This window comes from Heterodontus francisci, chromosome 13 (assembly GCF_036365525.1).
Source record: "Heterodontus francisci isolate sHetFra1 chromosome 13, sHetFra1.hap1, whole genome shotgun sequence".
Classification (NCBI taxonomy): domain Eukaryota; kingdom Metazoa; phylum Chordata; class Chondrichthyes; order Heterodontiformes; family Heterodontidae; genus Heterodontus; species Heterodontus francisci.
Genome location: NC_090383.1, coordinates 25,882,091 through 25,907,670, shown reverse-complemented (window position 1 = coordinate 25,907,670; position 25,580 = coordinate 25,882,091). Strand labels below are relative to the sequence as shown.

The following is a 25,580-nucleotide window of genomic DNA, read 5'->3' as shown; positions in this document are numbered from 1 at the left end:
GATAAATATATTCCTACTATAAAGAAAAAGTCTAAGGGGAGGGCCCACCATCCATGGTTAACTGGAGAAGTTGAAGAAAGCATCAAACTAAAGGAAAAGGCATATAATTGCCTAAAGATGAGTGGCAGTTCAGATGATTGGTCAGAATATGGTAGGGAATGACTAAAATGTTAATCAGGAGAAAGAAATTAGAGTATGAAAGGAAGCTAGCTAGAAAATGTAAAAATGGATAACAAGAGTTTCTACAGGTATTTAAAAAGGAAAAGAATAAGTAAAATGCGTGTTGGTCCTCTGGAGAGTGAGATTGGGGAGCTAATAGTAGATAATAAGGAAATGGCAGATGCAATGAACAAATATTTCGCTTCTGTCTTCACTATAGAGGATACAAAAATCATTCCAGTAATAGCTATAAATCAGGAGGTGGAAGGCAGAGATGAACTTGGTGAAATTACAATCACCAGGGAAGTGGTATCGACCAAACTGATGGAGCTGCAGGCTGACAAGTCCCCGGGCCCTGATGGACTTCATCCTAGAGTCTGAAAAGAGGTGGCTAATGAGCTGGTAGATGCGTTGGAGTTAATTTTTCAAAATTCGCTAGATTCTGGAAAAGTTCCATCAGACTGGAAAGTAGCTAATGTAACCCTTCTATTCATGAAGGGGGTAGGCAGAAAACAGGTAACTATAAGCCAGTTAGCTTGAAGTCTGTCGTGGGGCAAGGTGTTATAATCAAAAAATCAATCAATCATTCAGGAGGCTATAGCTGGGCATTTAGAAAAACCCAAGGTAATCAGGAATAATCAGCATGGTTTTGTGAAAGGGAAATCATGTTTAACCAATTTATTGGAGTTCTTTGAACGAGTAACATGCGCCGTGGATAAAGGGGAGTCCTTGATGTACTGTCCTTGGATTTCCAGAAGGCATTTGACAAGGTGCCACATAAAAAGGTTATTGCGCAAAGTAGGAGCTCATGGTGTAGGGGGTAACATATTAGCATAGATAGAAGTTTGGCTGGCTGGCAGAAAACAGAGTGTGCATAAATGGGTTCTTTTCTGATTGGCAGGATGTGACAAGTGGAGTCCCGCAGAGGTCTGTGCTGGGGTCTCAACTTTTCACAATTTATATCAATGACTTAGATGAGGGGAGCGATGGCATGGTAGCTAAATTTGTAGATGGCACAAAGATAGGTAGGAAAGTATGTTGTGAAGAGGACATAAGGAGGTTGCAGACCGATATAGATAGGTTGAGTGAGTGGGCATAAATCTGGCAGATGGAGTATAATGTGGGAAAATGTAGATACTTACTTGGCTAGGGAGAGACCATGATCAGTGGCCTTTGATCCTGTTCCAGCTAGGTTTTTGAGTAAAATGGCTGTAACCAATTCTAGAGCTTCAGGCCAGGGAGTGCACAACACCGTTCGGGTGGTAGAGAAGGATAACGGAGGAGGTGCACCAGTTGACTGTACCTTCTTCATTAAGAAAATCCTTATTGATTGCTGTGGATTCCAAGCTGCAGACATCTTCTGCCTGCAGGACCTCCCCAGCAGTAGATATTTCGACATGATGTTCAAGAATGTGGCAGGATGCATCAGGTTCCTGAAGGTGTTCAAGGAGAGGGGAAACCAGGCAGGGCTGTCGATCCTCAGTGGAGCCACTCTTCACGCTGCCATCACAACGCGATCGGGTGGTGACAATCCACCTCTACAACCCCCATGTTACTGTAGTGGATGTACTCACCTCCTCGCCAGGTACATCGTGTGGGCTGGCAGCACTACTGATGTCAAGGACCTGTTTGGCATTTGGACAGGCAAGCCACAGGGCAAGGTGACCTTGAAAGTCGATGCCATCGGAGCCATCATCCATCCCCCTCCAGTTTCGCTATCGGGGGAAGTTGAGGCTTCTTGAACTATGCGGGGCAGCCCAGAGCTTGTTGCACCTGTGGCAAATCTGGTCATATGGCGGCCAACTGCAGCACAGTCGTCTGCAAGAACTGCAAGAAGGAAGGCCATCAGACCAAGGACTGTAAGCAGAGTAAGTGCTGCAACCTACGTGGTGGGGCAGGCCAATTTAACAAAACATGCCTCAAATGCTGCCTCAGTTTTACACAGGCGGCAAAGACCAAGAAAAGGCCGAGAGAAGGAACGCTGAACGCGTCTTGTGCTGGGAGGGAGACGTAATCTTCCCCGCAGTGAGGCAAGTCTATCTGAGAAGGAGAAGAAAGGGGAGGCAGGTGCAACCAGTGACCCAACACCTACCCTTGCCTGGAAACTCCCCCTCTACAGAAAGAATCAATGGAGGAGGAGGCAGCAGATGGACAAACTGGTCAGTGGCAAATGTTAAAAAGGAAAACCACAAGGAAGAAGCCACCAAAATAGGAACAGGTCACCACCCAAACCAGTGGCAAGTAGAGGCTACCGGCTGAGACAGACTACAGCAGCTCCTGTTCATTGGACGAGGAAGTGCCGGAAAGACGGCACCTGCAAAAGAAGCGGGAAGAGCAAGCCCACCCCCCAGCTCTAGAGCACTGGAAGTTGAGACAGGCCCAGGGCACCCCAACCCCAAAGTAGCGAACACAGCGAGATGCCCAGCGCACCACAGCTCCGGGAAGCCGGCAGCAATGATGTCTTCAAGGTGGGACAGAGGGGAAAGACACCACCAGCAAAGGACAGCCCAAACCTTGCTGCCAACAAGACCCCCCCACCCCCCACTGACACCCCAGCGGAGCAAAATCCCCATCATTAACCCAGAGGGGTTTCTGAGCCCAACAAATGTGAAACAGCTTGTGTACACCATGGGTATGCAGGAACATACCCAAGGACTGGGATTAGCAAGGACACTGGTGTGGTAAGCAACACCCAACTTTAAAATGGGTATTAAGATTGCTTTGATTAATGTGCCTAGCGTTAAATCCACAACGCGATGTGTTTCGACCTTGGACAACCTCACCAAGGTCAAAGCCAAACTGCTGTTTCTGCAGGAGTGTGGAATCCCGCACCTCAGCACTTACAGGCAATGGTTGTGATGGTGGTCCCACAGGCCATCGATCTGGTCAGGGGGAAATGATTCCCGTTCCTCTGGCCTGGGTATTCTGCTGCGGGGAGGCAACTTCACCATCTCCAAAGTTAAGGAGGTGGTGGGCGGTCGCCTCCTCGTAGCAGATGTAATGTACAACAATGCTCTGCTCCAGTTAATCAACATGTAAGCCCCAGTTTAATGCAGCGAGCGACTGACCGTTCCCCAGCAGCTCCATTGCTGCTGGTGATGTCCAGGCCAGTAATTCTTGGCGGTGACTTCAACGGCATCATTCATGCAGCTGGACGATCCGGCAGTGACGACAGCAAACTGGATGCTACTTCCAGATTCTGAATGAAAACAGTAAAAGATGCCAAAATGCACGACATCTTCAGCAAAACTGCAGACGGATCGCAGCGTAGATACATTTGGTCAAGACCGGATGGGTCTGCCCATTCCAGGATTGACTTCCTGTTTGCGTCCTATGCTTTCACGGTCAGATCCAATGACGTCAAACCGGTGTTCTTCTCTGACCACTGCCTCTTACTGGCCGATTGTCACTTAGAGGACGACCAGAGGGTTGGCAGGGGGACATGGAAGCTGAATGTTACACTGTTAACCCCAGAGAACACTGAGGAACTCAAAAGGGATTACAAAAGTTGAAGAACCGTGAAACCCCTCTTTGAGTCTCCGGTCCACTGGTGGGAAACGACCAAGGCAAACATCAAGAAGTTCTTTATCGTCAAAGTTGTTCAGTGGGTGAGAGAGAGAGAGAGAGAGAGAGAGACAGACAGAGGGAAATGTCCCAACGCCAGAAAAGAATGCAAAATTATCCCGACTGCAGTCAATGGAGGTCGAACTCAAGGAGGATCTCCAAGAGGTGAAGAGCCAGCAGGCCTCGCTCTTTGCCACTGAGGCCTCCAAGATCATCTTCCGGTCCAGAGTCTGCTCCATCGAGCAGGATGAGATGTGCTCGCATTTCTTCTTCCAAAAGGTACACAGCGAGAGCTCTGTGATCAGCAGCCTGAAGGAAGAGGACAGCTCGGTAATGTCTTCCCAATCTGACATACTAAGGATCAGCAAATACTTTTATGCCGGGCTGTACGACGTGAAGCCCACAAACAGCACGGCCTCCCAGTCATCTATCACAGAAGTCTTAGATGACAACATGCGGGAGAGTCTGGACAAACCGCTAACTCTGCACGAGCTGATAAAGGTCGTCCGGTCCTTCGAGATGAGTAAAACTCCTGGAAGCGACGGCTTACCGATTGAGTTGTATTTGGCTCTGTGGCACTGGATCGGCCCAGACCTGCTGCAAGTATACGACAGTATGCTTCTGGCCGGCAGCATGTCAGAACCCATGAGGAAAGGCATCATCACCCTCATCTACAAGCAGCAGAGGGAGAGGGTGGAAATCAGAAGTTGGCAGCCCATCTCGCTGCTTAATGTAGACTACACGATTCTGTCCAAAGTCATCGCCAGTTGGGTCAAGTCTGCTCTGGAGTTGGTGTTTCACCCTGACTAGATCTGTACTGTACCCGGCAGGAAGATCTCTGACAGCCTCGCGCAACTCAGGGATACCATCGCCTATGTACGGGACAGGAGGGTGTACACCTGCCTCATCAGCTTGGACCAGGAGAAGGTTTTTGACAGGATATCACACACCTACATGATGGATGTGCTTTCCAAAGCGGGGTTTGGGGAGGGAATCCACAATTGGATCAAACTGCTCTACACAATCAGTACTGCAGTCTCAATCAATGGGCGAGAATCAAAGTTTCCTGATCAAATCTGGAGTCAGACAGGGGTGTCCTCTCTCTCCTGCTCAGTTTATTTTCTGTATCGAACCTTTACTGAGTTCATTAGGAAGGATGCAGGCATAAGAGAAGTGACAATCACAGGCAGCGGAGCACTCAGGTCAAAGCCTCCCTGTACATGGACCCCGCCGCCATCTTCTGCCCAGATCCGCTGTCTGTTCGCAGATGGATGAGCACCTTCGACCAGTTCGAACTGGCCTCGGGAGCCAAAGTAAATCGCGGCAAGAGTGAGGCCATGTTCTTTGGGAACTGGGCCAACCGATCCCTTGTCCCCTTCACCATCAGGTTAGACTACCTGGCCTGGGGATATGGTTCGGAAGGGCCGGGGCGTGTGCCAAAACCTGGAAGGAGCGAGTCGCCATGGTACACCATAAACTGAGCATGTAGGAGCAGCATTCTCTCTCCATTGTGGGTAAGAACCTGGTGATCATGTGTGAGGCAATCACGTTGTTGACGTATATGGCGCAGGTCTGGCTCATACCCCACTCCTGTGCCATGGCGCTCACCCGAGCTATTGTCTGCTTTATCTGGAGATGCAAAATGGACCAGGTCTGGAGGGACACGATGTTCAAACCTCTGGATGGGCACTTTCGTGTGCTGCTGCATCAAGCTGTGCGTAGAGCCCCAGTATGCAAATACCAAGTGCCACTACGTACTGAGGTTCCATCTGTCCCCGGTGTTGCGAAGGATGAGTCTGGTCACATTGCCGCTGAACGCTCCATCCAATTGGACCGTGCCGTATCACCTATCCTTTGTGGAGAAGTTTGTGCGGAGAAACATCTTTGACCATCAATCCATCAGGCAGTGATCTGCACGGAATGTCCTCAAGGCCCTACAGGAAAAGGAGATGGTGGATCCTGTCGGATGGTTCCCCGAGCAGACTGCCAAAGTGATTTGGCAGAACATCTCATCACCAGAACTTTCCAACAAGCACCAAGACGTAGCTTGGCTGGTGGTGAGAAGGGCCCTCCCTGTCAGATCTTTTCTGGGGAAGAGACTGTTGCCCACCTCCTTCTGGAATGTGTCTTTGCAAAGAGATGCAGTGGTTTTTGTCAAGGTTCATCCCAAGCAGCTCTAACACAGGGGTCTGTGCTCTACGGGCTGTTCCCAGGGACGCACACCGAGATAAACATCAACTGCTGCTGGAGCATCATCAATTCAGTGAAAGACATTCTTTGGTCTGCCTGAAACTTACTGGTCTTCTGGTGCAAAGAGTTGTCCACGACCGAGTGTTGCAGACTGGCACATTCCAAGGTCCAGAACTACGTGCTTGGGGCAGACGCTGCAAAGGCTCAATGGGGAAAGACCACTGTGTAAGGTCCTTCCGCCATAGTGAACAGAGGGGCTGGACCCATGGGAAACTCCACGGGCTGTTTTCACCAAATATGGGTTTGCTGTAAAATGTACATTGTATGCAAAATGGAATGGAAGGGTTGTGAGGCAACTCACTCCTGTATTGAAGAAAACTGATTTCCTTTGCACTTTCTGAAATGTCAACCTGGTGCTGTTTTGAACTGTTTTGCAATGTACTTTTTTTTTTTAAAACAGAATTTTATGAATAAAGTATATTTTTGAGGAAAAAACTAGAGAAAATGTGTAGTTGTTCACTTTGGCAGGAAGAATAAAAAAATAGTATTACTTAAACAAAGAACGACTGCAGAATTCCAAGGTGCAGAGGGATCTAGATGTTCTAGTGCAGTAGCACAAAACGTTTATATGCAGGTACAGTAAGTAATAAAGAAAGCTAATGGAATGCTCTATTACGAGGGGAATTGAAACTAAAAGTAAGGATGTTATGCTTCAGTTATACAGGGCATTTGTGAGACCACATCTTTTAAGGAAGAATGTAAATGCATTGGAAGCGGTTCATTGGATGTTTACTAGATTGATACCTGGAATGAGCGGTTTGTCTTGTGAGGAAAGGTTGGACAGACTTGGGCTTGTTTTCACTGGAGTTTAGAAGAGTGAGGGGAGACTTGATTGAAGTTTAAGAGATCCTGAACGGTCTTGACAAGGTGGATGTGGAGAGGAGGTTTCCTCTGGTGGGTGAGTCCAGAACTAGGGGGCACTGTTTTAAAATTTGGGATCGCGCTTTTAGGACAGAGATGAAGAGACATTTTTTCTCAGAGGATTGAGAGACTTTGGAACTCTCTACCTCAGGTGGTGATGGAGACGGGGTCATTCAATATATTTGAGGCAGAGGTAGATAGATTCTTATTAGGGAAGGGAATCAAGGGTTATCAGGGTAGACGGGAGTGTGGAATGCGAAACACCAACAGATCAGCCATGATCTTATTGAATGGCGGAGCAGACTCAAGGGGCTAAATGGACTACTTCTGCGCCTAATTCATATGTTCATATCCAAGTCTTCATTTCTTTCTTTCTATTGTGCCCCAGTATTGTGGATTAAAATAGTTAACATTATACAATGCTGCACCACTCGGCTCATTAACGACTGAACAGCCTTGGATCACTTAGCGCTATACATATGAATTGTGATTGATGGTTTTTAGAATAATCCTCAACCCTTAACATCTGGATTATAATAAAGTTAGACACATCATGCATTTTTATTAAAGGCTAAATAACAGCAGCCTTTTACACTTAACATCGCCCATTGCAAGTCTCCAGGTAAATCTCATAAGATAATCAACTGCTTACAAATTGAAAAGTAGAAATAGTTTTGTCTTGAGTAGCTCAAGTTTAAAAATAATGAATACCACTCCAAGCACCAGAGATGTCAATTAATTAGCCTGCTTATATTTTAAGAAATGCTTACAATCCAAATTCAGCAGTCTTTCATTAAAATGCTTAATAAATTTAGATTATATATTAACTGAAGTAGCATTTGGACGAGTAAAGCAACAATTCCCCCTTGCATAACACATTTGGACAGGAGACTATTGGGCCATCTTCCATTAGTTACCACAAATCTGAAACTAATTTCCTTTCCCAATCTGAATTAATCCAGATCCTTTTTCAAAACCTGCTACTGATTTTTGACCCACCACATGACCTGCTCTCCAGTAAAAAAATGTTTGCTGAATTTCCTGGCACAATGGTCGAATAGCCTCCTTCTGTGTCATCAATCGCTATGATTCCTATTTTCCATTTTCTCGACATCCTTAACTTCAAATTCTGTGCTCTTGTCTTCAAATTCTGTACTCGATAGAAATAACTTCTTTGGATCTTAAAAATAACTGCATGAATTAAGAGCCCAATTTAATTTGTACTGAAGAATTCCAACCAACCAATGAGTAATACTTATTAGCAAGTTACTCATTCTAAAAGGAAAAAGACATTCTTACCTAATTTCACATGGCCATTATCTGTCAGAAGAATATTTGCTCCCTTTAATCATGAAAAAAATCCATATTAAAATTCAATAGATTTGAATACTTTTCTTACAGATCAAACAAATTTTATATAAATTATAGTAAAAAATAAACACTTCAAACAGACATCAAAGCAAGACGACTACATCATTAAGGGTGATAAAGTTTCTCAATGCATTGAGTATTTTCTTCATAGCCCCCAATTCCCCAGTCTGTTGATCAATTGCTTTACCTGAAAGTTAGATGTTACACAGTGGGACCATTCTTAATCACAAACTCAATGGTCAAAGAACTTGCATAGTTGCATTTTTCCAGTCCTGGCAACATCCTCGTACTGTACACTCTACAGTGCAATTACATCCTTTCTGTAATGAGGTGACCAGAACTGCACACAGTACTCAAGTTGTGGCCTAACCAATAGTTTGTACAGTTCCAGCATAACCTCTCTGCTCTTGTATTCTATACCTCAGCTAATAAAGGAAAGGATTAAAAGAATCCATATGCCTTCTTCCGAAGAAGGGTCACTGACCCGAAACATTAACTCTGCTTCTCTTTTCACAGATGCTGCCAGAACTGCTGAGTGGTTCCAGCATTTCTTGTTTTTATGCCTTCTTAACTACCTTATCGACCTGTCCTGCTACCTTCAGGGATCTGTGGACATTCACTCCAAGGTCCCTCACTACTTCTACACCACTCAGTATTCTCCCATTAATCATGTATTCCTTCGCCTTGTTTGACTGCCCCAAGTGCATCATCTCACACTTCTCCGGGTTGAATTCCATTTGTCACTTTTTTGCCCACCTGACCAGTCCATCGCTATCTTCCTGCTGCCTACAGCTATCCTCCTCACTATCAACCACACAGCCAATTTTTGTGTCATCTGAAAACTTCTTGATCATGCCTCCTACATTACGCCCAAATGGGCGGCACAGTGGCGCAGTGGTTAGCACTGCAGCCTCACAGCTCCAGGGACCCGGGTTCGATTCCGGGTACTGCCTGTGTGGAGTTTGCAAGTTCTCCCTGTGTCTGCGTGGGTTTCCTCCGGGTGCTCCGGTTTCCTCTCACAAGCCAAAAGACTTGCAGGTTGACAGGTAAATTGGCCATTATAAATTGTCACTAGTATAGGTAGGTGGTAGGGAAATATAGGGACAGGTGGGGATGTTTGGTAGGAATATAGGATTAGTATAAATGGGTGGTTGATGGTCGGCACAGACTCGGTGGGCCGAAGGGCCTGTTTCAGTGCTGTATCTCTAATCTAAAAAAAAATCTAATCTAAATCATTAATATTTACCACAAAATGCAGGGGACCTAGTACTGAGCCCTGCAGAACCCCACTGGAAACAGCCTTCCAGTTGCAAAAGCACCAATTACCCTTTGTTTCCTGCCAATGAGCCAATTTTGTATCCACCTGACTACATTTCCCTGGATCCCATGAGCTTTTTTTTTTAAATCAGTCTGCCTTGTCAAAAGCGTTGCTAAAATTAATGTAGACCACATCAACTGTACTGCCCTCATCAATCATCCTTGTTACTTCCTCAAAAAATTCAATCAAGTTAGTCAAACAAACTCTCCCCTCAACAAATCAATGCTGACTATCCTTGATTAATCGGTGTCCTTCTAAATGAGAGTTTATCCTGTGTCTCAGAATTGAGGTTAGACTGACGGCCTGCAATTATCCGGTCTATCCCTCGCTCCCTTTTTAAACAAAGGTACAAGTTAGAAGTCCTCCAATTCTCCGGGACCACACCTGTATCCAGTGAAGCCTGGAAAATGATGGACAGACCTTCTGCTATTTCCTCTCTGGCTTCTTTTAACAGCCTGGGATACATTTCATCCGGCCCTGGTGATTTATCCACTTTCAAGGATACTAATCCCATTAATACTCCCCTCCTCCGCCCTATGTTTATCACATCCAATAATTCATATCCCTCTTCCTTGACTACAATATCTGTCTTCACAAAAGAGGGGGACGATGCAGACGCAAAGTATTCATTAAGAACCATACCAACATCTTCTGCCTCCAAACATAGATTACCATTTTGGTCTTTTATGGGCCCTCTCTCTTGCTCCTAATATATTGATATAACATCTTTGGGTTCACCTTGATTTTGCTCGCCAATATTCTTTCATGCCCTCTCTTAGCTTTCCTAATTTCCTTTTTGATTTCACCCCTCCACTTTCTATACTCCTCTCGGCTTTCTGTAGTATCGAATTCGCGGTGTTGGACATCAGCTTTCCTTTTCTGCCTTATCTTACCCTGTAAGCTCCTTGACATCCATGGTGCTCTAGATTTGGCCATCCCACCCTTTTCCTTTGTGCAATCATGTTTACTCTGAACCCCTTGAATCTCTCCTTTGAATGCCTCCCACTGCTCTGACACTGAATTACCTTCAAGTAGCTGTTTCCAGTCCACTTCTGCTAAACCACTCCTCAGCTTAGTAAAATTGGCCATGTCCCAATTGAGAACTCTAACTTGTGTTCTATCCTTGTCCTTTTCCATAATTATGTTAAAACTGACAATTATGATCACTACCACCAAAATGCTCTCCCACTGCCACTTCATCCATCTGCCCAGCTTCATTTCCTAAAAGTAAGTCCAAAACTGCGCCCTCTCTTGTTGGACTTGCTACATACTGGCCAAAAAAGTTCTCCTGAACGCACCTCAAGAATTCTGCTCCCTCAATTCCTTTCACACTAAAACGATCCCAGTTAATATTTTTGAGCATCTCCTTTAAAATCCTCATTCTCTACCATCCACTCAAGCCCACACCAAGTTTCTCACCTAGATATACTCACTCTTTTCCTCCCTCAACCTCTGCAAACAACTTCTGATCCTCAGTGATTTCAACCTCCATTGAAACTCACTTTGCCCTCACTCCTCTGCACTCACTGCCCTCTTTTAATCTCTCCTCCATATAAGCTCTGCTACCCATATTCACAGCCACCCCTCAACCTTACTTTCTCACGTGGCCTCTCTATTCCCCTCGTCTCAACTACAGACAAGGCCATCTCTAATCACTTCCTTGTACTCATCACCGCTTATTCTTGGCCCTCCCCCATTTTTAATATATGCGCTGCCCCTCGGTGGCATAATGCTGATGACACCGAGCTCTACCTCAGCACTCACTCTCTTGACCCATCCACTGCCTCTTTGTTGTTAGACTTTGTTTGTTTGACATCCAGTCCCAGATCAGCAAAATTTACTCCAATGCCACAAACTAAGTTTCCTCGTCATCAATTCCATCCACCTCTCTGGCCACTGTCTCAAGCCGAACTAAACTGTTCACAACCTCAGTAACTCATCTGAAATCCCTGCACAGCCTGTCTCAGTTTTAAACTTGTTATTATACTCCTGCATTGTCTGCAAGAGCGTAGAAGATGTCTGCTCTCAACTGTGATCCGTGAAATTCAGGGGTTTAAGAGGCTAATTTATGTACTCAATGGGCAGCCACTATGTTTGTTTGCATGACGTCAGAGCATAGTTCCCTAAATAGATTTGAAGTATGTGAGCGCCATGAGATAAGAGATGGCTTGCCAAAACATCCAATGTTCATGTTTTGCTGTGATAAATAATTGAATAGTAAATAACTAGTGCAGCGATTTTAGCTCGTGCAAGTCTAGTCTGGTCTGGTGTCCAATATTTCCACCTGCTAAATAGAAAAATGGCTTACTGAGAACTCGAGATAAAATGCGATATGCACATTCTGTCTGGCATTCAAAGTTACACCTAGGCTGCATAATCGCTTCAAAAGCAGAATTAGTAAGAAGCACATTTCCTAATCATGACACAGGAGCTTCAATCACCAGAAGTTCGATAAAATAATCTGAAAGAAAATGGTATTTCAAAAGCCTGAAATATAACATCTGCGTTCAAAAAACATGTTAACAGCCTCCATATCAAGTTAGATCCTATCAGCATAACCTTCTAGTTCTTTCTCCCTCATGTGTTGATCTAGCTTCCCCTTAAATGCATCTATGCTATTCACCTCAACTACTACTTGTGGCCGAGAGTTCTACATTCTTACCACTCCTTTGGTAAAGAGATTTCTCCTGAATTTATTGGTGACGATCTTATATTTATGGCCCCTAGTTTTGAAGTCCCCCACAATTGGAAACATCACCAACTCAGCAAACCCTTTCATCATTTTAAATACCTCAGTTAGATCACCCCACAGTCTTCTCTTTTTGAGAAAAGAACCCCACAGCCTGTTCAGCCTTTCCCGACCAGTATTTTCTCTCAGTTTTGGTATCAATCATATGATTTTTTTTTTTTTTTTTTACACACCTTATCCAGAGCCTCCATATCCTTTTGCTAAGAGAGACCATGACTGTGTACCCTAAGTGTGGGCTAACCAAGTTTGATAGAATATAACTTCCCTGCTTTTCCTTTCTATCCCTCTAGAAATGAATCCCCAAACAAGTGCTAGGTTTGCTTTTTCTAATGGCCTTAGTAACCTGCATCTCTATTTCTAGGATTTCTATATCCATGCTCAGAGATCCCTTTGGTCCGATTCCTCATTTTGACTATTATCCAAGCAGTGTGTGGCCCCTTTATTCTTCCTATCAAAATGTAACACCTCATACTTGTTTATACCGAAATTCATCGGGAATTACACACCCTTTGTGCAAGTTTATTAATGTCTTCTTGTACTTTGTATCAGTCTTCCCAATTATACCCAATTTGGTGTTGTCTGCAAATTTTGAAATTGTATTTCAGATTTCCAGAGTCCAAATTGCTTATACAAATTATGAACAGCGGCCTCAGTACTGAAACTTGTTGAACATCACTTCGTACCTTTTGCCAGTCTAAACAGCTACCTTTAGTTCCTACTGTAGGCATTCTGTCTAGAGGATTGTCCAGACAGCCAAAAAAATAACTTGCATGAACCAAAAAGAGCCTGGGGCTCTGGCATGAAGCTGCTGAACCAACATCTTTGGAAACCTTTTAGAGTTGTCCTGTTGTATGATTTGTTTCCCATTTGAGACATTTGCTAAACTCTCAGTTGGAATTGAAAGTGCAAGAACTATGAGTGCATGTGAAGCTTTGAGAAGAGGGCAACAGACATTTGAAATGTCTGAATATAAATCAACCCTCTAGTATTGTGTACAAACCTCAAGGTCCAATATTGATGATTTTATTTTGGCATGGAGGGGGTAGGTCGGTGGAAAGAAGATAGTTACGAGACAACTTTATATCACATGATCATACAGAATCACAAACAACATTTGCAAGTTCTCCCTGTGCCTGCGTGGGTTTCCTCCGGGTGCTCCGGTTTCCTCCCACATGCCAAAGACTTGCAGGTTGATAGATAAATTGGCCATTATAAATTGCCCCTAGTATAGGTAGGTGGTAGGGAAATATAGGGACAGGTGGGGATGTGGTAGGATTATGGAATTATTGTTTTTTTCTTCTTTTGGGCCTCCTTATCTCGAGAGACAATGGATATGCGCCTGGAGGTGGTCAGTGGTTTGTGAAGCAGCGCCTGGAGTGGCTATAAAGGCCAATTCTGGAGTGACAGGCTCTTCCACAGGTGCTACAGAGAAATTTGTTTGTCGGGGCTGTTGCACAGTTGGCTCTCCCCTTGCGCCTCTGTCTTTTTTCCTGCCAACTACTAAGTCTCTTCAACTCGCCACAATTTAGCCCTGTCTTTATGGCTGCCCGCCAGCTCTGTAGGTAGGTGGTAGGGAAATATAGGGACAGGTGGGGATGTGGTAGGATTATGGAATTATTGTAGGATTAGTGTAAATGGGTGGTTGATGGTCAGCACAGACTCGGTGGGCCGAAGGGCCTGTTTCAGTGCTGTATCTCTAAACTAAACTAAATATTCCAACACAGACATTACAAATTGGTGTTACGCTTGAAATTCTTTCCCTCATTATCTGGACCTCGGTCGCATATAAATTACTGAAATGAAGAAAATAAGTTAGGCCTGTCTTATCTGTATTCAACAGATATCTAGTAGAAAGATGAAAAGAAATGACCTGCAATTCAACTTTATTTACCTTTATGTCTCTGTGCATTTTTCCTTTGCTATGAAGATAATATAAACCCTACAAAAAAAGAAAGAATGCATTGCTGTGTAAATCCATCAATTTTAGCAGATTTTAAAAGATATACATACAAACACACATTCATAAACAGGACCCAACGTCCGAACGCAAATTAATAATTAACATACTTTCTGCTTTAGCTAACAGATTCCAGGAAGCTCTAATCACCATTTATTTTCATAAAAAATTCACAAGGGAACATAATCTTAAAATTAGAGCTAAGCAGTTTAGGAGTGATGTTAGTAACTACTTCTTCACACAACAGGGAAATCAGGAACACTTACCCCTGAACAGCTGGTAATGCTACGTCAATTCAAAACTTAGGTTGATAAGGTTACAGAACCAAGGCAGGTAAATGGTGTTGTTACAGAGCAGCCAAGACCTAAATGAATGATGGAACATGCTCGAGGGACTGAAGGGCCCTCTCCTGTTCCAACATTCCAATTAGGATTAATTAGAGTTCTGTTTTGGCTGTCGCATAACATTATCTGCGAGCCTAAATACCAGTGTTGGCAATCTATTGGACCATATAGAAAATCACAATTGTGCCCAATCCTATCCTCGACAAGCATCTAAGTGTACCCAGCAGCAATTGCCAGATAACTATCAGAAGCAGAAATATTGTCTTGATTTACCCTACCTAAGTGAAACCAATTGTAGCAACTACTTCCACCCCAACTGAGATCAGCTAACACAGCACAGACCAAGAATCAGGCCTGGAACTTTCCTGGTCTGTATGTCTCAACTATTCATAGGGAAACGTCTCTGAGTCTTGTTGCTAACCAGCAAAGAGCTTTAATCTGAATTTTAGCAAAAGATCTCCCACTGCATTTTGTTTGAAGTTCCCACACCAGACATTCCTGCTGCCTTAACGAGACAATCAACTCAGGGTGATTTTGCCGCATGTCAAAATTGAACAACAGCTGATTTGAGACTGCTGAAATTTATTTCATGTTTGACCCTTACGAGCAAAGGCTATTTTTTTTTACATTGTAACAGTGATTATGCATCAAAAGTACTTCATTCTTTCATTGGTTGTAAAGTGCTTTGGGTTCGTGAAAAGTGCTATATAAATGCAAGTCTTTTCTTTTTTCACTCATCAGTCTAGGCTGGGTTCAAACCCAGCTCCAAAAGATGTAAGAAAAATGTCATAATCCACTATGGTATACACACCCCACTAAATTCCTCATCAATGTTCAGAGTGAAATTAGATTGGATGGTTAATTGCCTAAATCTCTCAAAGTATTTACTGAAACATTAAAATTGCATACCTGTAGTGTTTCCCTGCATACATAAGCGATCTGTAGTTCTGATAAAGGTCCTGTCACTGTTAGAAAGTTATGAAATCATTAAATCAAAGTATAATCCTAGTGTCAACAATTCAGAATGTTTTCAATAATTAAAGAACTAAATCAGAACTTCTGTAAAAAATATTAAAACACAGTGCATGAAGGAAAGACCTGTCAACTTGAAAAAGACTATATTCCCCATTTCAGATCCAGTCACTCAATTTTTCATCTTTTTCTCCCCTAAATTTGTATCCTTCTAGATTCATCCCATTATGCCCACTTCGGCAAAGAGCTCTACATCCAATAAGATTTGCTAAATGCCACTACCCCTTAACCCTGGCCATTGTGTATACTTTCCCCCTTTTCATATCTCTGAAGCATGCATCACTCACCATAACCCTGGCCATTGTGTATACTTTCCCCCTTTTCATATCTCTGAAGCATGCATCACTCACCAACAGGCAGCACAGGGAGACAACCTGTTCTTTGGCCTGTTAATGGAACCCTAATTAGCTACAAAAACAAACACAAGAACTCAGCAGATATTTGTTTCCTCAGGCCATGGAGTGCATCTGCCGTTCACGCAACAGCCTTACGGCCAGCACTGAAAATTCTGCCACAAATGGAGATTTCACTCCAATATGAGATTTGCAAAAGAACCAGAGACTACATGAGGAAACTTATTTTTAAACACAGCGAGTTGTGATCTGGAATGTACTGCTTGAAAGCATGGTGGGAACAGGTTCAATAGAAACATTCAGAAGAGAACTGGATAAATACTTCCAGGAAAAGATTTCCATGGCAACGGAGAAAGAGCAGAAGAGTTGCACTAACTAGATAATTGTACCAAAGAGCTGGCACAGACACAATGGGTTGAATGGCCTTCTTCTGTCCTGTATCACTCTATGACTCACTGTGCTACTGAACCCTCATTCTGTGCTGTCAGACCACCAACTCCATAGATTTTCAAGCTAGTTTCAAGTGAGGAGGTTTCTAAAAATGAGGGTCACATTTGTGTCAAAGTTTTGAGATAGTGTTTGTTGTCAATTTGCTGAAAATGCTGTGCAACATTACAATATAGTTACTGAACTACGAAATCGGTATTCAGTCAAATGGACAAAAGTAAAAGAAAGAATGGATAAATCACACCTTATTCTATGGGGAAGCATGATTAAAATTGCAAAACAATGCAATTTGCTTGTAACCATTAATAGTTCTTGAAAAAGCCAAGTTCAATATCAATAAACGGCGTCCAGAGTAGAACAAATTTTAATTTATATGATTTAACCATTTCAATCTAAATGTGTTACAGGTTTCAAAGAAAACAGGAATACTCTCTAATATCAAGACTCAATTTTACAAAGAACTGAAGAAAAGAGTGAAACCACAAAACTTCACAGAATATCTAAAAAGGTAAAAGGAGTAATTTTTATAATTTCTATTAATTCTTCAATCAGCCTTAAAGAAAAAAATTAAATTGATTCGTATACTCACCATGATAAATATCTTGTAATGATCCACCTCCACAAAACTCCATACAAATCCATAGCTTGTCACGTCTATATTTTTAAAAATAAAGGTAGCCACATTTATTGATTCTAGATCAATAAATCTATAAATAAAATAAAACTAGATCTTCCATGGCATTGCTCAGAGGTGAGAACAAAGGACAGACACTAACTTATCAGCATTAGAGAGCAGGGCTGGTATAGGGTCCAGGATCTAACATTACTTTGAAGTGGGCTCGCAGGTTCTGGGAGCATAAAAAGAAGGCTCTTAAGGTTCCAGTATCATTGGAAAGGGAGGTCCTTGGAACACTAGTGTAGATCCTGGGACATAGCAGAATTAAAGAGGGAGTTCTTTTTGCCTGGTGACATTAGAGCCAGCTATGGAACTATGGAGCACTAGAAATGTGGTGTAGGGATTGTGTTCACAAAGAGGATCATAGGATCCAGCAGCTGAGGTTGGTGAAGGAATTCTGATAGAGATCCTGAAATCCAACAGAGATTTCCAGAGCGTTAGGGGCTGCTGAGATCTGGAAGCAGGAGGGATTGGCACTCTACAGCCTTCCGGACTGAACAGTGAGTTCAATAATTTCAGAGCATGACTGGCCCTTTTTTATTATTTTATTTTGTTTTTAAACCATGTGCTTGCCTTAAACTTGGTTTTTCATGTTTGTGCTTTTGGACAGAGCTGTTCATTATTCTGTCATTTAACACTCTCTCTACACTACACCATTAGCACACCATTGCCTCTGCCCCATGACCTCCCTGTCAGTTAATCTCTCCTGCCCTATCACACACCTTCCCTTTTGTTCTCTTTCCCCCAGCACCCCCACTTCACTGCTAACCTTTGACAGTTCTGATGAAAAGTCACAAACTTGAAACTTTAATTCTGCTTCTCTCCCCATAGATGTGGCCAGACCTGCTGAGTAATTCCAGCAGTGCCACCTTCCCTATCTCCGAAAAGGGTGCAAGATCCTGCTCTCCAATGCTTCCAGATCTCTGCAGCCGCTAACGCTCTGGAAATCCCTGTTGAATTTCAGGATCTCTATCAGAAATCCTTCCCCAATCCCAACTGCTGGATCCTATGACCCCCTTTCTGCTTTTACATCATATACTGCTGTTCCCAGCCCTTGCTCTGACCTCCTCCTAGATTCCCACTCATTCTAGTCCTTAGCCCACATTGTTCTGCACTTTGCCCTATCCAATGTAATCTCTACAAGACTTACCTCCTTTCCCATTTACGCCCTCTACACCCAACTCCTGATCACAACTCCCCTTCCTGATCCCCAAGCTAGCTGACATCGTCACTGGGTCCTTTTCATCAAGAATCTCCCCCTTGCCTTTCAAAATCATTACCTTTTCTCAAAAAATCTACCCTCAGCCCACAACATACCCTCCATCAACCTATCTCCAACCATCATGTAGGTCTTCTTGTGTGATTACCTCTTAGCTCCATGACCATCTCTCTCCTGTAACATTGAATCTCTCCAGTCCAATTTCTGTCATTCTGAATCAAAACTGCCCTAGCTAAAGTAAAAAAAATACATCCACTGACTGTGAGTGTGGTGCACTACCCTTCCTAATCTTCTCTATTTTTCCATAGCATTTGAACATGACATTCTCCTCCAATGCCTTTCCTCTTCCATACAGCTCCCTGGTTGCTTTCCTACCCTGTCCAAATGCGCACCTTCAGCAATGCCTTTTCTTTCCTCCTCTGCACTAACACTTTCAGAGTCAAATGATCAGCCTCTTCCTAAGTTCCGCTCACCGACATCATCTAACTCTCTGCCGCTATTTCGGAACACTTCTATGTTGTACAGTATCCAATCATGTATTAGCTCCAACTTCCTTCAGGTCAAAATCAAGAAGGCCAACTCCACTGTCTTTGGCTCCACCACAAGCTATGCTCCCTCTTTCCTATTCTTATCTAATGGCTCAAACTAAAGGGGCCCATTCGCAACTTTAGGTGTCCTGTTAAACCCCAAATCATATCCATCACTAAGACTGTCTATTTTCAACTCTGCAACATTGTCCTTCTCGATCCAAATCGCAGCTGCTCTGCTGAAACTCTTCTACGTGCTTATATCACACTCAGCTGTGACTACTCCCACGTTGTAAACTCCAACTTGCCAAACTCAACTGCCTATATCTAGTGATGTATCCTCACTAATATACACTTGCACGCCATCCCTCAATGCATCAAATTTCAAATTCTCTTATCTACAAGCTGGGTTAAGGCCTCAATCCACTCTACAAAAATATCCTTCAGGCTCGCACCCTCTTACAAATGCTTCGTACCTTTAATGGCAACCATCTATGTGATCCACACCCCTCCACATCCTGTCCCAATTTCACCCCTGCATTAAGGGCACTGGCCCTTCTCCCTGAATGCCTTCACCTTACATCAGCTTTAAATATTTTCTCAAAATATTCTACCAAGCTTTCGGTCCTTCTCCTAAGCTCTCTTTTCATTGATCTGTGCCTATTTCCCCAATTCAGTTTATTAGTGAGGTGCTTTGGGACATTTATTACATTAAAAGATGCTATTATAAAGACACACTGCTGTTGAACATGCACACAAATTTGAAACTGAAGTTCTTAAAGGAAACAGCACAACTGCAAAAGTCTCTGCAGGGTCTAAAACATTGTCAGTAAAACTTGTCACCACACATATCAAAGAAACACATTCTTTTCAATTCACACATTAAATAACTTCAGTAAATGCAGGTACAAACAAATTCCCCAAATAACCTACTAGGGATGGCTGTGACACAAAGTATAGTGAGAAAAATAAGTGTAGCACTACACATACCTGAGATAACTGCCAAAATATGCAACTATGTTCGAGTGTTTACAGTCTTTCATCATAATAATCTCCTGCTGTACAATGGCAAAGTCTTCACCTGAGGAGAAAACATTTTGGTTAAATAATAGGTAGACAAATCAATTTGGAATTTCTACTTTTACTGGAATGTCTGAATCAGGCTAGAGTAATGTCAAAAATCCATTCCAGACAGATAGGAAAAAAAACAATTCTGATGAAGGATCCACACCTGAAACATGAACTTGTCTGATCTCTCCACAAATGCTGACTGACTTGGGTGCTATAGCACTTCAACTGATTTCCAGCATTGTGGTTTTGTGCTTTTTGTTTTTAAATGATGTAATAAACCTGAGTATCGATTTTGTGGCTCGCAGGTCAATTGCAACAATTATGAGTCTCTGTTTCATCTCTTTCGCAAGGTTTGAAACTTGATGCTGTACATGTACTTCTTACATCAATACAAAAATTTTGAAAGAGTATTTAAAAGTTCACCTAACATATATGGTACAGTTATTGGCATTTAAGGCTTGCAAATAAAAATGTTCAGAAAGTATTAAATGCAACCTCTGAAGATAATAAGGAAATTACTAATCAGTCTTGAAGATACAATTCTCAACAAACGCCCTTCCCCTCATTAGATCATAAAAAAATTGTAAACAATTCTTTGTGAGGCAATTCCCAATAAAAAGTTCAAAATTAATTTCATACTTGATGTTAAAAGAATTTTGAAAGCTACTGCTCTGCAGAGCAAAAGATATGAAATCCTTCTGTGTCATGAATGGTTAAGCAGTTATCAACAGCACAGCTAGGAAAAGATGGTCAACAAGAACAGTGACAGTAAAAGTCACCTTCCTTCAAAGATGAAACTTGCTTTAATGGATAATTGTATAATCTTGTCTCAACAATTCAAAAGCACTCTGACCTGCAACGAATGGACAGAATAGGAGTAGTGATGGTGGGCAGGCTAAATGGAATGTGAAAAGGTAGTATATAAATATTCGCCAAGCAGTACTCAAGATTGCAAACCTGTTACATACCAGGACCAAGAGGCTGGAGTTGCGTAGGAAATTGAAAGATCGTTGTTACATTGCTTTAACGCGGAGCAAGTCTGAAGTAATATGATACTTCTCGAATTGGAGAGGCATAAGCGTTAAACATGTTCTCTTGCTATTCCACAAAAAGTGTGTCACTGTCAATTGGTCATGTTTTTTGAAAGTGAAATATGAACCAGAAACAGTTGAATAAGTGTCAAAAGCCATAGGTGTCTAGCAAACCCGGACGATGGCAACTCTACTCAAAGGTATTCCACTATGGCATCCAATTTCCAAAGTACTGAGTGCTAAATAGCTTTGCAAAGATACTGTGATTTACGAGCCTACACTGATTCCACCATATACCTGAAGTCGCAATTAGTTTCTTTGAAGAAAAAAGATTCACAACAATAATACACATTTAAAAAGCATCTTTAACAAAATATATAACATACAAGGTGCTTCACAGCATCATAATCAGTGAAAAGTTCATACCGAGCCAAAGGAGGAAACATTGGGACAAGTGACCACACACTTGGTTAGAAGTAGGTTGCAAGAAGTCTCTTAAAAAGTGGAGAGGTTTAGGGAGGGAATTCCAGAGCTTAGGGCCTGGACAGCTGAAGATACCGCTGTCAATAGTGGGGTAAAGTAAGTGAGGGATATGCAAGAGGCCAGAATTAGAGGAGCCCAGAAATCTCAAAGGATTGTAGGGTTGGATTGGAGGCATTAGTGACTGGGACCAATATAGTTCAGTGAGCACAGGAGTGATGAGTGACCAGAACTTGGTGTGAATTAGGATGGAGTAGTAGACTTTTAGATGAGCTCAAGTTTATGAGGGTGAAAGATGAGACACCAGACAGGTTGGTTGGCATCCTTCCAGCTACAAAAGATGATGGACACGCAGCAAACAATCCATTTAAGTGGGGTGTCTTCTCTTGGTGCACTTTTGTTGATGGCTATAAAGGCCAATCCTCGAGAGGCAGGTTCTGCCACAAGTGCCGCTTGTGAAGCTGCCAAGTGATGCTGTGAGTTGTTATTTTTGATGTTGGTGCCTGTTGCCAAGCTGCTGTAGCAATTGGTCATCATGGTAGTGCATACCAGTCCACAGGATGTGTCACCATTTCCTTCTTTCACCAGCTGGTGATTCCCAAGTGCAATAGTCAACACATTTAGGGCCATGTCACGCTTGCAGGCATCCGTGAAGCGGAGCTTTGGGTGCCCCACTGGTCGCCTGTCCCCAGCTACCTCACCATACAGGTGGTCCTTGGGTATGCAACCATCTTCCATCCTGTGGACATGTCTGATCCACTGAAGCCACCTCTGTTTGATTAGTGCCAAGACACTTGGGAAGTCTGCCTTTGAGAGGATTGCCACATTTGTGACTTTGTCTTGCCAGGATATACCCATAATGCGCAGCAGACAGCGAAGACGGAAATTATTGAGCTTCTTTCTCTGGTAGCTGTACGTGGCCCATGTTTCACAGCCATACAGCAAGGTGCTGAGAATACAGGACTTATAAACCATGAGCTTGGTCCTAAGGGTCAGCTTGGTATTATTCCATGTGCATTTTGCAAGTCGGTCAAAGGTGCATGTATCGAGCTCCGTATCAAGCGACAGACTGTGTCACCATGGACCCAAGGTAGCAAAATTTGCTAACCACTTCCAGTGGGGTGTTTAGTGTGAGCAGGGGTGGAGATACAACACTTCGTTCCATGACCATGGTTTTCGTGACGTTCATAGTCAAGGAAAACATGTTACAGACATGACAGCAACAGTCCACGAGTCTTTGTAGCTGAGTTTCCGTGTGAGCGACCAGCGCAGCATCAGCAGCTTACAGGAGTTCTCTGATCAGGAGGTGATGTATTTTTGTCTGCGCTTTCAGCCTTGATAGACTGTAGAGCTTGCCCTCTGACCTAACATGCAAGTAGACTCCTTCCATATCTGCAGGGAAGGCGGTCAGGAGCATGGAGAAGAAGATGCCGAACAGAGTGGGGGATAGAACACAACCCTGTTTCATTCCATTCTTCACTCCGAAACGGTTGCATGTGGAGCCATCAAACTGTACAGTGCAATGCATGTTGTCATGGAAGAAGCGGATGAGACTGAGCAGCTTTGGTGGACAGCCAATTTTTTTCCAAAATCTTGTCGAGCCCTGCTATGCTGACTGTGTTGAATGCCTTAGTGATGTTATGATCAAGGCAGCAGTAATGCACTGAAATTCAATCCCACTACTCCACAGGTCACAACATATCAAGGAAGTTTTCCACCTACCAAAGAACAGCCAAATTAAATACTATCTGTCCTCCAGAATAAAGCACACCAAAACCAATTTTTTTTTTTAAAACCTTAACTATTTATTAAAGAAATAATAAGTCTTAACTACTAATGAGATAAATCTATGAAAAATTCCTCATTTCCTTAACCCTCAGGCACACACAGATACACTAAAAATCGGTTAACTGGTGAAAAGGATTTTGGTTTACAGCTGCTGCTTAGGAATAGAAGGAATAATAAAAATAATGGAATTTATCACATTCTGGTAGGATGTTTTCAGTACGGCGAGGTGTCCCAGAGCTGAACAGCCAGATGCCACTTGCAGTCTCTCCAAGCGAGGATGATGAACAGTGCATGATGGGTAGGCATTCACAGCAATTTAACTACAGCAGGCATCACATAGGTCTTCTATCAAGGGTGTAGCAACAGCTCTGCTTAGGTCAGTAGCAGTAGAAAGATTCTTCAGATTTCAGGATTTCATAGAACACAGGAGACAGCAGAAACGACACTGGATGCAGGGTTTCTTCTCAAGAGATGTAGGATTCCTAAGCAGAGAAAAGTAACACTTTTCTGGGTCTTCCTCTCTTGCTCCAGGCAGGACAAAGCAAAGATTTCAAATGCCTGCTCTTTGTCCAACTCACTGGTCTTTTAAAAAGAGTCCAAAGTGAAAAAAGCCTTCCTGAGCATGATCACATGTTCAGACACTGTGCCTCGTCATTCAAAAGTATTGCTCAGAGGAAGGCCAAACCCCTGTCGTTTTCTTGAAATTGCTTGCTTTTCTGTCCTTGTACAAGTTCAACTTCCTTTCAAAGCACCTATGAACTTCCTTTCAAAACATTGCAGAAATTCCAACTATTTACAGGTGTCCAAGTCCAGTTTATTAAAACACACAGAACTTCAAGATTTTAGTACAAAGATCAAACATTTTGCAACAGCGAGATCCACCAGCCAGGTGGTAATAAAAGCATGGATGAAGGTTTCAGCAGATGGTACGTGGCAAGGCAGACACAGGTGATTTTACAGAGGTGGAACCACTAAGGGGAAGCAATTGTCCCTAGTGCTGTGGGTTCCATATAGCATTCTTTCATCTTACTCAGAGATTTACATTTTATTTGATGCAGACCAAAACACCAGAAAACCATAACCAGGTTTGGAAATGCATATCAAGTACAGTCAAAATCCAGTGATACATTTTAGACAAACCTGATGCTTTAAAAAAAAACAGACAGCACTGCTGCCTATATGCTTCTTTTGATCTCACCTCTTCTGAAGGGATCACTCATTTGAATTTCTCTTCCACGCCTGCAAGAAGTGACTCACATTGGGACATTATTCCACAGATGTCAGTCACCCTCTGATACCTTATCTTGTCCAAATAGGCATTTTTTATGCAAGTGTCCCAACGGCAACTGCAAGCAGTCTACTTGACTTAGAACTGCAACACAGGTGCCTGATCATTTGCACATACGTGCAATTTTCACAAAGTCAATGCATACTGATGAGGAACAAAATTCTCTAGCTGATTTTTTCCCGCTGCCTCACCAAAGAGTAATGCAGCTAACTGCAACAACCATACCTCCACTCCAGCCGGGATGAGCTAATTCTATAGTTAGGGACCAAATGCAAGACCTGGCACGTCTATATGGCTCAGTTCGATTCTGGGCAATGCATTTACAGCTGCACAATTACGCAATCAATCAGTGGAACACAACCCTCTAACCCCTACTTCCCAGCAGAGCAAGGAAATAAAAGTTGTTAGCATGCAGCTTTACAAAGGATCTACCAAAAGCTTTACCGTGAGTGTGTTTAATAAATGAACTGCAACGTTCATCTGACTTCCAGTCGGTACCTGTAGTGTTAGTTCAGTTAAAAGTACGATTTACAGACTTCAACTACAATGCATCAATAAATTCCAGGTATTAAGTGAAAAATGTGACAACTATTTCTGTCACATATCCATAAAGACTCCACATTTACTGGCTGCAGTTCTGTACTCGTTACACAAAACAAGTTAGAGCAGCAAGAGCTCGTTTGTGCGTTCCAGCAAATAGCATATGCTGCAAGTTGCACAACCTGATCACAGCATGTAATAATGAAAATCGACACAAGTAGGTATAACTATGGTGGGTTAAAATAACTAGATGGTATAAATGCAGTGACCAGTAAAAGTCAGAAAACTATAGAACAGTTAGCTTAACATCCATCATAGGGAAAATGTTAGAAGCTATTATTAAAGACATTATATTCAAGGTAGAGGCATCATGGTTTTGTGAAAGGGAAATCATGTTTAACAATTTATTGCAGTTCTTTGAAGTAACAAGTGCTGTGGATAAAGGGGAACCAGTGGATGTACTGTACTTAGATTTCCAGAAGGCATTTGATAAGGTGCCACATCAAAGGTTATTACAGAAAATAAAAGCTCACAGTGTACAGGGTAACATATTGG

The 25,580-nt window shown here is 42.8% G+C and overlaps 1 protein-coding gene across 6 annotated transcripts in view; it reads right to left on the bottom strand.

The window, feature by feature from the left end:
* map4k3a (mitogen-activated protein kinase kinase kinase kinase 3a) overlaps nt 1-25,580 on the bottom strand; it is a 316,653-nt gene that overhangs the window by 167,773 nt on the left and 123,300 nt on the right. For all 6 annotated transcript variants that reach the window (XM_068044552.1, XM_068044553.1, XM_068044555.1 and 3 more), the window contains exons 3-7: nt 19,818-19,908; nt 16,995-17,059; nt 15,483-15,538; nt 14,164-14,211; nt 8,134-8,176 (exon numbers count right to left, since the gene is read on the bottom strand). In XM_068044552.1, the coding sequence (XP_067900653.1) occupies nt 8,134-8,176; nt 14,164-14,211; nt 15,483-15,538; nt 16,995-17,059; nt 19,818-19,908 (303 nt within the window). The remainder of the gene's footprint in view (nt 1-8,133; nt 8,177-14,163; nt 14,212-15,482; nt 15,539-16,994; nt 17,060-19,817; nt 19,909-25,580) is intronic.